The 15,573-nt window shown below is 48.0% G+C and overlaps 1 protein-coding gene across 1 annotated transcript; it reads right to left on the bottom strand.

Moving 5' to 3' along the window:
• Nucleotides 1-667: 667 nt before the first annotated feature.
• Nucleotides 668-13,968, bottom strand: LOC308585149 (phospholipid scramblase family member 5-like). Its single transcript, XM_081190743.1, has 7 exons — nucleotides 13,127-13,968; nucleotides 11,286-11,369; nucleotides 9,590-9,782; nucleotides 7,957-8,068; nucleotides 6,355-6,457; nucleotides 3,651-3,709; nucleotides 668-3,057 (listed from the first exon to the last, which is right to left on the bottom strand). The coding sequence occupies exons 1-7, from the start codon at nucleotides 13,563-13,565 to the stop codon at nucleotides 3,031-3,033; spliced, it is 1,017 nt and encodes a 338-aa protein (XP_081046869.1). The 5' UTR covers nucleotides 13,566-13,968; the 3' UTR covers nucleotides 668-3,030.
• Nucleotides 13,969-15,573: the final 1,605 nt, after the last annotated feature.

The following is a 15,573-nucleotide window of genomic DNA, read 5'->3' as shown; positions in this document are numbered from 1 at the left end:
TTATTATTCAGATAAACACGCGACCCCTGCCGCTTCCGATATTGGTTACAGGAGTGGGATTTGATTTCCATCCTAATAGCACTTGGGCGCTGTAAGCCAGCAAAATACCCGCGGAAGGGGAGCTTAAGCCGCCAGATGCCGCTTCCTGCCCACCATGTTGCCTTAATTGTTCCGCAAATGATGGCACTTAAGGATTTAGTCTCGCTCGAGGTCCCAGCTGTGTGCCAAACAAGTTGCTGTTGCTTCGTCTGCTCGTGAGCTCAGCTTTAAGAGACGAGGCCTGCTGTTCAATCTGAAAACGCAGACTCCCTGCAGCGCCTACCATGACAATATGGGGTCCAGAGGTGTCTTTTTCTCTTTCTGCTCACCCTCTGGTTTCCATTCAGAACCGCTTTAATAATTTGCTGCCTCTTTGTTTTGATTTTTTAAGCAGCAGTGAAGTATGTTTGGTGGTGGTTCCTCCCATCTGTAACAAAGCTGGAACGCAAGCCCCCCTGGAGTGAAAATGGGCCCCTGGGGATGCATCAGTCGGCTGGCGACTTTGGGGAGGAGGCGCAGCTTGATGGCAGAGCACATGTTTGGCATGCAGAAGGTCCTCCTGGGCCCAGTTGTCACTGGGGAGGGCAGCCTCTGCCCGGCCTGTACCACTTCAGGCTGCTGGTGCAGGTTCACACAATCGCGTGTTCATACAACATCATCTCTGCCCATTACAATGTAAACCTAGATGTTGGAGAAGAGTTCTAGCCTAGCTTCCCCCTGACATCTCAGCTTTCTTTGTGCCGGGTCCTTTTTATATGGGAGGAGCATTCAGCCATGCAAGTCCCCACTGGTAGTCCAAAGCAGTACAGCCCAGGCAGCTTGGCTGTCTCGATGATAAGCAGGCCCAAGTTGGGCACCTCCTGTTGCTGCATCTTGGGGATAGGAAAGGGCCTCCGCCTAAAACTCAGGAGAGTGCCTAACTTTCAACACTCGGTATCCTCAGAGAGCAGCAGCCAAGGACCAAATGCACCTTTTAAAAATCCCACTTCTAACGCCAGCCCTGAGTTCCATGCCATCCCCCATGCATGCAGGTAGCTAACTTCCAAAACATTTGCTGGGGGCAAAATCGTAAACTCTGAATGTTTATTTTTCCTTTGATGAGTCACTGCTGTTTTTAACTTCAGTGTCTCTTAAACCTAGCAAAGCTCCTGGTGCAGACAATATTTCACCCGAGCTTCTTAAGGCCAATGTTGATTGGAGGGCCCCAGTGCTTGCTGCCTTGTTCACCAGCATAGATCAATCGGCTACCATCCCAGAGGATTGGGGACTAGTAATCATCATCCCAATATACGATTATTTTTCTTTTGAGGAGGCTCACTGCCGTTTTTAACCTCCGTGCTGCTACCACAAACACAAACTTCTTATTCCTACATCATCTTCCTCGATTAGTCAAGGGAAATTCCAGGCAGTCGGAGGTCAGGCGGCGAATGAGGTTATATGATGACACCACACAGCAAAGCATATCTCGCTACCTGGTGATGTCACTGAGGTTATGCCATGATGCTGCCTAGCCAACCAGATTTGGTTACATGCTGACATTGCCACGAGCAAAGTCAGTTCTTTGAGGAAGCATCACTTTCTGTCTGAGTGGACACTTTCACCAAACAAACTCATCAGCAAGTTTCATCAAAAAGGTTTGCAGCATAATCCTCACATGCTGTGCATTTAAATTTATTAGCCGCATCCTAATAAAGATTCTCTAGGCAATGTATAAGTTACATAAAGCAGCTTTCAAAACTACAAAACTCCCACTAGAAGCTGAAGACTGAAGCAAGTATCCTCCACAAATTATTTTATGCAACAAAAGCTACCATGAAAAAGTTTTTAAAAGCCACCCAACTATCCTCAAATAGCAGATGCCATGCTAAACATTATTTTAATTACAACTTATAGGCCATTTATATTGCAAATTGGCTTCTAAGGAGCTCCAGAAGGAAGTTCAGTAGTTCTCCTTGGTGCCAGAAGCCTGAGAACATGGGGACTGCAAATTGCTGAATTCTGGCCTCATGGCTCTTGATCCACCTTTCCTGGGCTCTGCGAGGAATCTTGTTTTCATGCTCGAAATTCCAAGGTGCCAAATGCAATGGCAGCTCAAGCTGCCCATTGAGGCTAGTAGGATGGATGGCAGGGAGCCCAACAGCAGGTGGCGCCAAAGCCAAGAACAGGCAGAGCCAACTCATTCCAGTTTTGTCCCCTTGCTTCTCTCCCTCCCTGCTGAACTCTACAAGGGCAATTCTGAGACGGGAAGAAAGGCAGTGTCCCCACTCCCTGGACTGGTTGAATAGCAAGGTAAAGGGGGAGTTGGGGCCGAGTGAGGGCAAACAGGTCCATTGGGCACTGCCCCATTCTCTCTCATGAACCAGCAGCCTCCACTGGCATCAAGTCATAGAATTGCAGAATTGAAAGGGGCCCAAGGGCCATTTATTCCAGCCCACCGCAAAGCAGGAATTGCAGCTAAAGAATTGCAGATCCCCTTCTGGGATGCACAAGACTGGAGCACAAGCCTCTAAATGTCTGGGTTGTGGGTTCGAGCCCCACCTTGGGCAAAAGATTCCCACGCTGCGGGGGGGGGGTTGGACTAGATGACCCTTGGGTTCCCTTCCAACTTGACAATTCTATAATTCCGTGGCCATCCTCTGCATAAGGAGAAGGTGGGGTGACGAATGTCCTCGCCCCAAAGTGAAACGGGGTGCCTCTGTGACAGGGCTGCCAACTTTTTTCTCTCTGCACTGGCTCTTGGGCCTTTCACAACTGCCTGACACACAGACCTTTAGTAGGTGAGGCTTCCTCTTGTAGCGTCTCCTGTTGGATGCCTGGATCCCAGGCAGCTGTGAAAGGTGCAGGCGTATCAGTACAAAGTTCGCACCCCCTTCTTAGTTGGAGGCACTGTGGGAGCTTCTCCACGGCAAGACGTTACAATTGGGAGTAGTCTGGGTGCAGAACGGGGTTGAGCCACAAAAGTTCCTTTCCGTCTTCTCTTAGCGCCGCCCGTCAGCTCACTTCAAAGAACATGAAGTTCTGGGAAACAAAACACAAAAAGGAGGTCGCAGTCTTCTGTTTCGTCAGAAACCGAGAGGCATGAACTAGAGTAACATAAATGGGCATACACATTTCATTGGGGAAGGGTGACCGGCTTGGGTCCAGTTCTCAGGGAAAAAGGGAAAGCGAGTCAGTGCAAAAAAGTGCCAAGCTGTTCTTGACTCATGCATCCTTTTTTTGGAGGTGCTCATTGTCCACCTGTGGCTGCAAAAGGCAGCCAGCAGAGGGCGCTATGAGCCTGTTGTCATGCAGGATGGGTCAGGAAGATACATACCCATAGCCAATATTTGGCTGACGTGCAGGAGTAACTTCCCTGTTGTTAGGAAAGGGGTTTAAAGGAATAAATTTGTGGAAAGAGCTAGTATCATAACACACTTGAATCCAGACTAGAGAACCTCAGTCCCAGGGTCTCTAGATGCTGCCCTCTTAGCCTTCTCCACCTGGCTCTCAGAAGTCTCTGGGGGGCCACACTCTTCACTGACTCTGCTTTGCCCCCCAAGTGTTTTTGCCTTGCTGGGATACTGGCTCACCGAGGACACACAGTGGCAACGATCCGCAGCATCACCACTTACCAGCAGGAATGCTGCAGCCAGGAGCAAAGCCCTCTCCTCATTGCTCAGGTCTGCTGCAACTGCCGGAAAGAGAACTGGGTATTATTCACAAGAGGACAGAATATTGCCACACCAAGGACACTTCCCTGCTCACTCCTGGGATGGGGTTGCTAAGGCCAACTTTTGTTTTCCAATAGCTTTGACCATGCGCAGATGGCCTGCCCCCTGAGAAGCGGGGGGGGGGAATCTTTTTCAAGAGTGGGGTGAAGTTAAAGGTAGAAGTTATCTCTGAGCATGCACAAAGAGCCTTTCTTCTGAAGAGGGAGCCTGCATTGAGCTAGATCTAATGTTTTCAAAGTGTGAAATTGGTCTCGCTGTGTTGTGGAATGGGTCGGTTCTAAGCACTGGGAAGAGAAACCTCTCTTCCAACTTCCAACATTTGTGTTTTGTTGGGTTCAAGAGATGCCATTCTCTCCTTTTTTATCAGTGCAAGGCTAGGAATCAAGCGCTCCCATTTCCATACTGATTGACAATATGGAGGCCTCTACATTTTCCCAGAGTTGCACACCTTCTCCCGGTCTAGTAGAAATTTAGAGCTCTCTTCTGCCACTTTCACAGTCACTCCTGTGCATGTTTTTTCCCCATAAGGAAATCACCTAGAGCTCAGACGACTTTCTCCCTTGGAGATTAAAGCCTGCAGCCAAATCCTATCTAGTGAAGGCCGGTTCTCAGTTTCTCAGTTCCCCAGTCTTAAGTTACATTTGCCAAATTTCCAAATCAGTCTCCATTATTTTTTAAAATCCTCATTAAACCCCACCAGCAAAACTCTCCTAATGTATATACGTTCCTATGCAATTTTCCCCAGTATATACGTTCTGCATAGCCATTTCTCCCAATATAGCACATTTTAAATGTTATCTTCACCAATGTATGCATTCTGTGCACACCCTATGCGTCTTGGTACGCATTACTTGGCCAGAGGAACTCATTGTGAAATTCAGACAAGTGTGCATTTCGAAAGACAGCCCTGTTTTGTTGTTGAAGCTTGTGTGTTGTTTCTGGAAGTGCGAATTAGGACCTTACAAGCACAAGCGAAATTGAATTTCTCCAGTCCTTTGGCCAAGAGGAGTAAGTGAGCCTGAGCTCCGCGAAGCTGGCTTCTGAGTGCTGCAGCATAAATGAAGAACACAGCAAAGCCCAGCAAAAGGCATTTGGAGGAGAAAGAGCGAGTGGACGTGCATCAAAGGATTGACGGATAAGAGCTGGGAATGTCTCTCCTGCTATTGGAATGGAATACCCATCAGAGCCTGAGAAAGGCGACATCCTTCAAAGCTAAGAGCTGGGCTAGAGGAACTTGCTGGAGTCAGTTTTGCTGCTTGGATAACAGGAGAAATCTGTCACAGAGGCAGAAAACTGTGAGGTGGCTGAATCATAGAAACTGTAGAGTTGGAAGGGGCCCTGAGGGTCATCTAGTCCAACCTCCTGCAACGCAAGAATCTTTTGCCTAACCTGGGGCTCGAACCCACAATGCTGAGAATAAGAGTCTCATGCTCTATTGGCTGGGCACCTCAGAATGTGGGGGTTCTCTCTAGGGAGCAGGAGCAGGCATAAACTGCCCACTTGCTTGCTACTGAGCTCCACTGAATAAGGGGTTTACTTCTATGTAGAGGGGAGGTGAACACTTTCTGAATCAATATGCCGACTGAAACACCACCATTTGCACTTCTCTGAATTTTGCAGTACAGTTCTCCAGCCAAGCGTTGTGTATAAAGACGTAAAGCGTGCATGAAAACACATGTTAGTGGAAACAGGCATGCAAAAATGCCTTGCCTAAGGGCACCCCCTAAATTTGTTGTGGGGTGTCCCCCCCCCAAAGACGTTGATTTGGGGATTGCATGAGGGACACAGGGCCAGAGGAGAGGTGGGAAAATCCTCTGCACAAGGAGGCTTTGCAGGCACAGCTAATCATCAGCACCCACAAGGTCCATTTGAAGAAAGTCCACCCTCACTTTTCTCCCCCCAGGTGTCACGTGTAGGGCAGGTGGGCATAGCCTGCCTGAATCAGCCACATGGTCCAGATGGAGAGGTCTGGCTTGCCTGATTATGCCCAGCGGGTGGCGCTATGGGTTAAACCACTGAGCCTAGGGCTTGCCGATCGGTGGTTTGAATCCCCGTGACGGGGTGAGCTTCCGTTGCTCAGTCCCTGCTCCTGCCAACCTAGCAGTTTGAAAGCACGTCAAAGTGCAAGTAGATAAATAGGTACCGCTCCGGCAGGAAGGTAAACGGTGTTTCCGTGCGCTGCTCTGGTTCGCCAGAAGCGGCTTAGTCATGCTGACCACATGACCCGGAAGCTGTACGCCGGCTCCCTCGGCCAGTAAAGCGCCGCAACCCCAGAGTCGTCTGCGACTGGACCTGCGAAGGGGTCCCTTTACCTTTACCCCATCTCTGCCCTACAAAGTTCCCTCCAGTGTTTTGTTTCTGTGATACGTGTTTGTACATCAGAGGTAAGAAGCGTTCCCCTTTCTTCTCTCCCCTCTCCTCGCCGCATTAGCATGCTAACAACATTTTAGAGGCACCCTGAGCACTTCTGCAAATGCTAAACTAAGGACTCTGATTTTTTAAAGAATATTAGCATAATATAGGTAGACAGCAAGTAGATGTCACAGCTGACAATCAGGTCACAATGTTTTGTGCTCTGCCCAAAAGAGGACGGGAATTCTCCTACCCAAGTCCACTCCAAAGGACTCATGATCCATGTTGCGTTCCTCCTTGAATCCCGGCCACTTCTTCCAAATAGTGGCTACTACGCTGTCAGTGGAGGAGAGGACCTGGAGGAGCAAAGGTCATGCTCAATTATCAACATGGGAGAAGCTTTCCTTGAACGCTGCGCTGAGCTGGGAGCCAAGACACTTTGCTACCTGAGGCAGAGAACAAGATGCCTCAGATGGCTGCTGACCCTCACATCGGCAATGGTAGTGGGAGAAAGTCCTCCACACCTGATGGAAGCAGGCTAGCTTTCAAAGCTGTGGGAGGACTGCTCTGTCTTCCAAAAACTCAGTGCCACTGCCCATTATGTACCGCCTGAGACAGATGCCTGACCTTGCCAAATGGTAGGGCCGGACCTACAGGAAACCATCTCCCCACAATGATGTCATTGTGAGCAAGCACCCTGGGCTCTCCCTTCATCGAAGGAGCAAGTCAAGGGTGTGGAGCTAACTTTGAAAGGCGTCAACAGCCCATGGCAAGATCACAGGGCTCTTGAATTGAAGTGACGCTCTGTCATCCATGGGTGAATGATCACATCAAGTCAGCGGAGCTGTGGTGATGATGAAGTGTCGTTGGGAAGATAATGAGAGCGAATGGAGTGTTCCCTGCCCTTGCTTTCAGGCAGCCTTTGCCAACCCGGTGCCCTCAAGATGTTTTGGACTACAACATCTGGCGGGCACCGGGTTGGCAAAGGTTGATGTGGTGGCTTATTTCCAACAGCACCGCTGGGACTTGGATGAGTGGAAGGGCCTTCTCAGGGCCGGATTAACACCCTTATAAGCACTGAAAGGATTCTGGTGCCCCCATATATATAAAATTCAAAATATGAACCATAATAAACTGTATAATAATTTTCTACTTTTTGAAACAAAAGGAAACCTGCAGTAAGATGGAAGATATTGTTTATGTCTGTATACTTTGTACATGAAAAAAATTCTCCTACTTTTTGTAATTGCGAAGTTCTTTGACCTGATCCTTAAAACGAACCTAATGTCACACATCTGTTTCTATGCTTAGTAGAGATAAGGCACCCAGCCTGCCTTGTGGCACAGCTGTTCTGTTAGGATTTTTAATATACTGCAGCTAAGAGAATGAACACTCAGCTGAGCAATTTGTGACCATTAACGTTAAAAAATGTATGAAAGCAAACGTCTACATTTTGAAAGGCATACTCAATATTGTCTTTTACAATTACTTTATAAAGTTCAGCATGGCTGAATCTTGTTTTTACACGTACATATAATTAATCTCTATTATTACTATTTTATTATTGTGTGTGTGTGTGTGTGTGTGTGTGTGTGTGTGTGTAATTTATTATGGGATCCTTTATTGTGGAACCTAGTTCAGCTGCACCCTGTGGCCCATGGTAAATTTCTGTGGTGCTTATTATTATTATTATTATTATTATTATTATTATTATTATTATTATTATTTCCATCCCTGGGCCACCACCTTCCACCCTGGAAGGAGTGTTGATCTCTCTGACAAAGCAAAACTTATTTTCCCCTTCCGAGATGCCTTCTTTCCCATCTGTCACGGGCCCCTCGACCTCTTTCCCTACCTGAAACTCCTGTTCGGAGAAGCACCGTCTAGGAATGCAGGAGCCATAGATCTTCATGGTGGCAAAACCACAGGCATCACTGACTTCCAGGAAATGGGAGAAGGTGCCGCACCTAAGCACATCAGCGGGTGAGTCTTGGGGGAGGCACAGAGACAGTAGAGGGGAGCAGCTGTGGGGTGGGGATTGGGATAAATCTCCAAGCCAACAGGACAGAGGAAGCCCACCCACCTCCAACAGGGGGTCAGTTCATACTGCTTTGTTCAAATGTCGACGATAACGCAGAACTGGGGAACTGAGATTCGCCTTGTCTACAAGGTCCACCCTTTCAGGTCCATAGCCACACCCCAAGACATTTCATTTCATTGGTATATTTTGATAATTTATATCCTGCTTAATTTACAGTGGTCTCTAAGACCCAGTACAGTGGAACCTCGGTTTTCGAGCATCTTGGAAGCCAAACATTTCGGTTTTCGAGCGCCAAAAACCCGAAGTAATTGCTTCCCTTTTCAAACGTGCCTCAGAAGTCAAACAGTTTCCGCTGCGTGTTTTTCTATTTTCTCAATGGATTTTGCCGACTGCCCATTGTGCCTTGGTTTTCGAACGTTTTGGAAGTCGAACGGTCTTTTGGAATGCATTACATTCGAAAACCGAGGTTCCACTGTGGAATAAAAGAGTTAGAATGATTAAAATTTGAATTCGGTTAAAAGCCTGCTGGATAAATAGTCTTCAGTGATGCCTGAAGTTCAAAATGGAGGAGTCTTCTCAGCATAGGAGTCAACTCCTAGGGGTCGTGGAGGCATAATAAAATATTTGAGGGGGCCGGGTCCCCACAAATCTGATGGGCATTCCCATTCAAATGGTGAGTATGCATTGCATCATGTGATTGAGGGCAGGGCTTATTTGGGCCCCTGCAATATTTTATTCAAGTTAGCACCCCTGCCTGTCAGAAATCAACTGGAAGGGAAGTTGACAAAATTGGACCCACAATAGTAAATGCAAATCTCCTTATCCGAGCCATGGGGGACCCCTAACATTGAATCACCTGTAAACCTCAGAGATCAATAAAGAACATAAGAGATCAGGCGGTCCCGGAAGTATCCAGGAACTCAGTTGTCCAGGGCCTTGAATCTTGCCTGCTGGCGTACGGGCAGCCAGTGCAAGCTTTTGAGCACCGGGTTAATGTGCTGGAATGGTTTGTCCCCATCAACAGTCCAGCTGCAGAGTTTTGCTCCAGCTGGAGCTTCCGGATCAGGCCCAAGGGTGGCCCCAGATTTTCAAATCAGAGCAGAACCACCAGATATTGTTGGACTCACCCTGATCCAGAGGGGACAGTAATCAAGGATGATGGGAGAACATTCCCCACCGTCCTGAATTCGAGTGTGACCAAGAGACAGATCCCAGGGACTGGTAGGCAGATAGATCCCATCAAAGAAGTGTACAGGTTATGATGGATTATGTTTCCTAGCAGGCAACAGGGCTGCCTTAAAAGTTAGGCTCGGGGTATGTAAAAGCCGAGAATATTTGGGCATCTCATGCATGTTCCAATGGCATGGAGAACCGCTCACCTCTGTACCCTCCCGCCGTCCTTGTCTGAACTGGCTGCACACACACACACACACACACACAAACACACCTCTGGCGCACGGTGCCGATAAGCTGGTTATCGCCGGTGAAAGCCACCATCTCCATCTGGCAGCAACGGAGACAGCCGAGGCCCAGTCGGAAAGGTCTGCAGAACCACAGGACGACGTGGCCTTCCTCATCTTGGAGGCAAAGGTGGCAGGGGCGGGCAGGGCCACACAGGTGAAAGCAGCAGTTGTTGCATTCTTAGAGGGAAGGAGAGAGATGCACGGTCACGACGCAGGCATGGAACCTATTCCCCTCCTGCCCCAAAGGGGGTGCTGTTCTGCAGGGACTGCTATGTGTTGGCACGAGAGGCTGGTTGCCTTTTCAGCTGATGGCTCTGCTGCTCCTGCTGACAGAATTGTACTGATTTCTTATATGAATATCGAGACACACAAACTCTCAGGGCCACCCCTACGTGCAAACGTCTGGCTCACCTAAGACTTTACAGAACCTTTATTCCAGTGCTTAAAAAAAAAAAAAAAGTTTCAGGGTACTCTCATTTTGACTCAAGAAAACCACCATTTTATAGCTCAAATCAGGAAAAATAAATACGGTAAATGAACCAAAGTACGAAGATTCACAAGATGTTTAGGGGTATGCGTACCCCTACGTACCCCCAGAAAAAAGCAATGCTTTATTCTCAGTAATGATGGGACTCATGGGAGGAGAATATTTTAACATATCTTTGTTTCTTTGTTTTTTTAATTTTTTATTTGCAGTTTTTTATGTTAACATTATTTCCATACACTCCAAACATTTTCCATATATATAATACTGGGATTATACAAAGCCCTCAGATTCCCCCCCCCCCATTCCACATTTTACCCTCTTTTCTTGCATATAATTATAATTATCCATTCTATTTCATCTCCTTATTTACTTTTACAGATCTTTGTTATTTGTAAAGGGAATATTTGTATGAACAGATACTTTATTTGGACCTGCACTGCAATTTTGTACTTATGTCTTTCCGGGCTGTGATGCTTATAGTTTACATTCTCTCTCTCTCTCTCTCTCTCTCTCTCTCTCTCTCTCTCTCTCTCTCTCTCTCTCTCTCTCTCTCCTTTGTTATGTTTGCACTTTTTAACACAATCAAAAAAAATATTAAATACCAGAACTGTAGTGGTTGTTGTCTGTATTTTGGCATAACATTACCGGTATTTAAGTATAATTTTTTGCAGGGTTGTTTAAAAAATAAATAAACCACTGATTAATACAGAAAGGGGGGGGGATGGATTTATGAATGAACTCTTGCAAAATGGACACAGGCAATAAACAGAATGATACTAGGATTGAAGCAAATTATTATTTGTTATTACAACTACTATTTTCTCCTGCTTGAAGAAAATGGCTTCAAGTTACAAGGAAGAAGATTCCGACTCAGACTCAGGAAGAACTTTCTGACGGTAAGAGCTGTTCGACAGTGGAACAGACTCTCCCAAGAGCTGGTGGGTTTTCCTTCCTTGGAGGTTTTTAAGCAGAGGTTGGATGGCCACCTGTCAGGGATGCTCTGACTGAGATTCCTGCATTGCAGGGGGGTTGGACTAGATGACCCCTGGGCTCCCAACTCTGCAATTCAATGATTCTACACTGTTATCATTACTATTACTACTGCTGTTGCTGCTGCTTTGCCCTGGGGCTGAACCTCCTCTTTGTCTCTTTCTGATGTGGGAACTCCCAGAAATTCAGAGTCTGTACTTAACCTTCAGTGGCCAACAGCAGGAGTCCCCTTTCGCCAGCTGCGCCTCTGATGATGTAGCTTCTTCTTTGGGAGCTGCTGACAAGTCCTGCAGCAAGAAGGGGGCACAAAGACACCGGAAGCCGCCTTAGGCTGAGACAGACCATTGGTCCATCTAACTCGGTACTTCCTACACTGACTGGCAGCAGTTCTCCAAACTGGGCCGGAATACCGGACTAAATGGACCATTGTCCTGATTCCACAGCCAGGTTCTTGCTCACGTTCTCGTGCTCACACAATGCGTTAGAAAACATTAATCAGCAGTTCTGGGTCCTTGCCAGGCTTTCTGGGGGCTCTGAAGTCAGTCATTTTCAGGGTCAAGGAGCCGGTCATCCTAGGCTTTGCAGGACAAATGTCCTTCTGACTTGTGGGATCACCCCCAGACCATTTGCCAACAGAGGAAGACAACACCCCACCCTTTGGCATCCCTGCTATAATATGGTTACCAGATTTTTTTCAATGAATCCGGAGACACTTTTTTTTTTCTCCTAAGCTGAGTAGCAACAGGGAGTCAGTAGTGGGGATGGTGAGGCAAAAGACCCTGGGCCCAAGCACACATGCATATTGTATAAAGGTGCAAAGCCCTTCTTTCGCACCCTTTCGCAGAGTTTTTTTAAAAAACTGGGCAACGGTGCACCACTCGCCCGTGACTCCCGAGCCTTCCCCGATCTCCTTTTAAAAAAATAAATAAATAATAATATTTATTCAAAGTTTAAAGTTACAAAAAGAAAAAAGAACAATACAAAATACAAAAAAATGAATATAACAATAACAGAAAAAGAAAACAGAAAAAAATAAAAAAATACAAATACATTCTATTAAAATAAAAAAGAACAGATTAAACCTTTACATAAACTTTCTTCCTTTACTTATTTCCTTGACCTCCTCACACCTCCCAATTTTGTATTCTAGTTCAGATCGTTTTTTCAGCAAATCCTTCCAACCTTATTTTCATTTAAGTAGTTCCTTCCCCGATCTCCTTCCCCCGTCCCCCTTTGTTTTGACAGATCAGGGGAGGCTCGGGAGTCACGGGTGAGTGGTGCACCGTTACCCAGGAGGGGCCAGCCTGGTAGTGGGCTCTGCCTGGCTTCAGGAGCTGCTCGCTGCCATGGCGCAGGGAAAATGGCGGGTGCCACGGCACCAAGTAGCTCCTGAAGCCAGCTAGAGCCAACTGCGCTACCAGGATGCTGAGGCTGCTGCTGCCATGTTTCCTGGGAACAGTTTTGCAAATCTAGGGACATTCCGGGGACAGAATTTGTCCAGGGACAGATTGCAAATCCAGGGACTGTCCCCGGGAACCAGGGACGTCTGGTAACCCTATGCTATAAAGGAATGCTTAAACAGGGAAGCCATCCTATCAGGCGGTGACCGTTAACTCTAGGCGAGGGTTCAGTTTTTCAATCTGAGGTCCATATTTCCTCTCTGGGGGCCACATGCCTGCAGTGGGCAGGGCCAGAGGCAAAAGTAGGTAGAGCAATGGGCGTGATTCTTGCCTTTGTACAGAAGGATACATTCCAGCCATGCACAAACCATAGGCTTCTACACAAACACACACACCTATCTTCATCCAGGCAAGCAAGCAAGCAAGACCACATTTCAAAGACCCTTTAGCTTTACCCTATTATTCTATCTCAGCCAGTTGAAAGCACTGAGACAGTAAGGGGTGTGGCTTTGGGAAGGGGTGTGACCAGGAGAGACTCTCGAGGGCCAGACAATATGGCCGGGAGGGCCACTTGCCCCACCCCCTGGCCTTCAAGTCCCCCACCCCCTGCTCGAGTCTCCTTGGGCATCAGAACGGGTCCTTACCGTGGTGCTCAGCCTTGGAGGTGATGCAGAGCTCTTGGGCCCCGGCCAGTAACTGCAGTCCAGGATGAGGGCCGGCCTCTCGGTGCCGCGAGGGACCTAGCTCTCCTTCTTGACCCCCTCCGTAGGCTGGTGGCACCAGAGGTAAATCCAGTGCACCCTGGCACTTTGTTCTGGAGGGCGCTGTTTCATAGCACATCCAAGCCTCTGTGCTGCAGTTGTACCCCTTGATGCCCCATGTGTTGACTACCTGCAGGGGGTGCCTCTGAAGCCGTGTTGAATCTGACCCAGTAGCCAAGACGTCACTGGTGCAGCCTTGAGATGCCTCCCCAGCCAGGAGCTCTGGGGCATCATCCCACTTCAGTGGCTTGGCCACGGATTCAATGTGTCTCTCCCGTGTCAGGTGTCCAAAGGGGGAAGGCTGGGAGTTTATCACAGACATCTCGAGGAGTCGTGGGGCTCTGGAAGCAACAGCCCCGGCCGGACCAGGGAGGAGGAGGCAGAAGGAAAGAAGAAACCCAGACCGCAGAAACCCAGACGGTTGGCCCAGCCTAGGACAGAGACTGCCACCTCCAGCAAACCCAGCCTCTAATCTCCATCCCCATTCCTCCTAGTGTTCCCATGCCAACTACCCGGATCTGCCCTGTTGTGCAGGGACAATGGCGTCACTGGAGCGCAGAAGGGCATATGCATCAGATGAGGAGGTCAGCTAGCAGAGGGCGTGAACGGCAAAAGGAAACTTTCCAGAGGTAGGGACAGCACCGGATTTGGGCAGTGTGGGTGGTTCCACCACACAGGCTAGTGTGCCAAGGGTACTCAAAATCGGGAAGATCCATAACTCAGAAGATCTGTTTTGAGGCACCACATTTTGGCCTCGCACAGGGCGCCGTATTATGAAAGATTACCAAAGTCCGCCCCGGCAGGGAGATCATAGAATTGTAGAGCTGGAAGGGACCCTGGGGGTCATCTAGTCCAACCCTCTGAAATGCAGGGATCTCAGCTAAAGCCTCTCTGGCAGGTGGCCACCCAAAAACCACAAATGAAGGAGAGTCCACCACCTTACAAGGCAGTCCATGCCACTGTCAGACAGTTCTTTGAGCCAGAAAGTTCTTATAACAACAACAACAACAACAATTTATTATTTATACCCCACCCATCTGGGCGGCTTCCAACAGAATATTAAAATACAATAACCTATTAAACATTAAAGGTTCCCCAAACAGGGCTGCCTTCAGATGTCTTCTAAAAGTCTGGTAGTTGTTCTTCTCTTTGACATCTGGTGGGAGGGCATTCCACAGGGTGGGTGTCACTACCGAGAAGGCCCTCTGCCTGGTTCCCTGTAAGTTGGCTTCTCACAGCGAGGGAACCGCCAGAAGGCCCTCGGTGCTGGACCTCAGTGTCCAAGCAGAACGATGGGGGTGGAGACATTCCTAATGTTTAATTGGAATCTCCTTTCTTGTAACTTGAAGTCATTGTTCAAGTCCTACCCTCCCGAGCAGGAGAGAACAATCTTGCTCCATCTTCAATGTGACAGCCCTTGAGATACTTGAAGATGCCTCCCATATAAGCTTCTCCAGGCTAAACATAACCGACTCCTTCAACCGTTCCTCATCAGGCTTGGTTTTCAAACCCTTGATCATCTTGGTCGCCCTCCTCTGCACACCTTCCAGCTTGTCTATGATGGTGGGGAGGTATTATTTGTGGGGGTGCTGAATGCTCACATATTCCATTGCTCCCTGCTTTCTAGGCCCCGTTCTCTTTATCTTGTCCCAGTCCTTAGCAAACCCCGGAACCACCATGTTGGAAGGGGAACCCAGCTCCCAGCCATGTTGACAACACAGGATGTCCCTCAAAAAATAGCGCAGGAAAGGATGAAGAAAGATTACAAAAATTAGGGCTCTTCCATTTAGAGAAAAGGTGAGAGGAGACATTAGAGGTGTATAAATTTATGCATGGTGTGTAGAAAGTGGGCGGAGAGATGTTTTTCTTCCTCTCTCATGATATTATAGCGAAGGTTTCTGGGAAGAAGAAGGAGGCTCTGGGGAGATGTCCATGCAGTGCTGGCTGGAAGAGGCTGCACAGGGAGACCGGGGCCCATGACTGACCACTGCATTGAACCCAACCTTCCTGAAGCTCTGGGAGGTGCAATGAGAGACACTCTTGGGGCGTAATGTTCTGTGCCCCCTGCACTGAAGGTTTTAGGTGTAAATATGTGTAAAATAAACCATATTTCTTAAAGACACTAGCCTCTGCTGTGCCCCAACTTCCCAACAGAAACACAACCCTGGGTGAACGCCTGGAACCCCCTGGAATTTTGCTACCGCTCGGCAGAGATTCAGAATGTGCAACTTTCGTAATAATATGCATCTTTGTAAGCACTGCAAAATTCAATTAGTGTGCATTTTGGATTGCTTTGTATAGCGCTGCACAGGGAAGTTTTTAATGTTTGG

The sequence above is a fragment of the Podarcis bocagei genome, assembly GCF_964188305.1.
Source record: "Podarcis bocagei genome assembly, chromosome: 4".
Lineage (NCBI taxonomy): Eukaryota > Metazoa > Chordata > Lepidosauria > Squamata > Lacertidae > Podarcis > Podarcis bocagei.
This window is presented reverse-complemented; position numbering and strand designations above follow the sequence as displayed.

Bases quoted from the DNA above. Each gene is read 5' to 3' on its own strand.
- LOC308585149 (XM_081190743.1), bottom strand. From the start codon at position 13,565: ATGTCTGTGATAAACTCCCAGCCTTCCCCCTTTGGACACCTGACACGG. The intron at 8,069-9,589 runs GTGTGTTTGTGT...TGATGTGCTTAG, and splicing joins ATCGGCACCGTGCGCCAGAG to GTGCGGCACCTTCTCCCATT. The intron at 3,058-3,650 runs GTAAGTGGTGAT...TTTGTTTCCCAG, and splicing joins TGGCTGCAGCATTCCTGCTG to AACTTCATGTTCTTTGAAGT.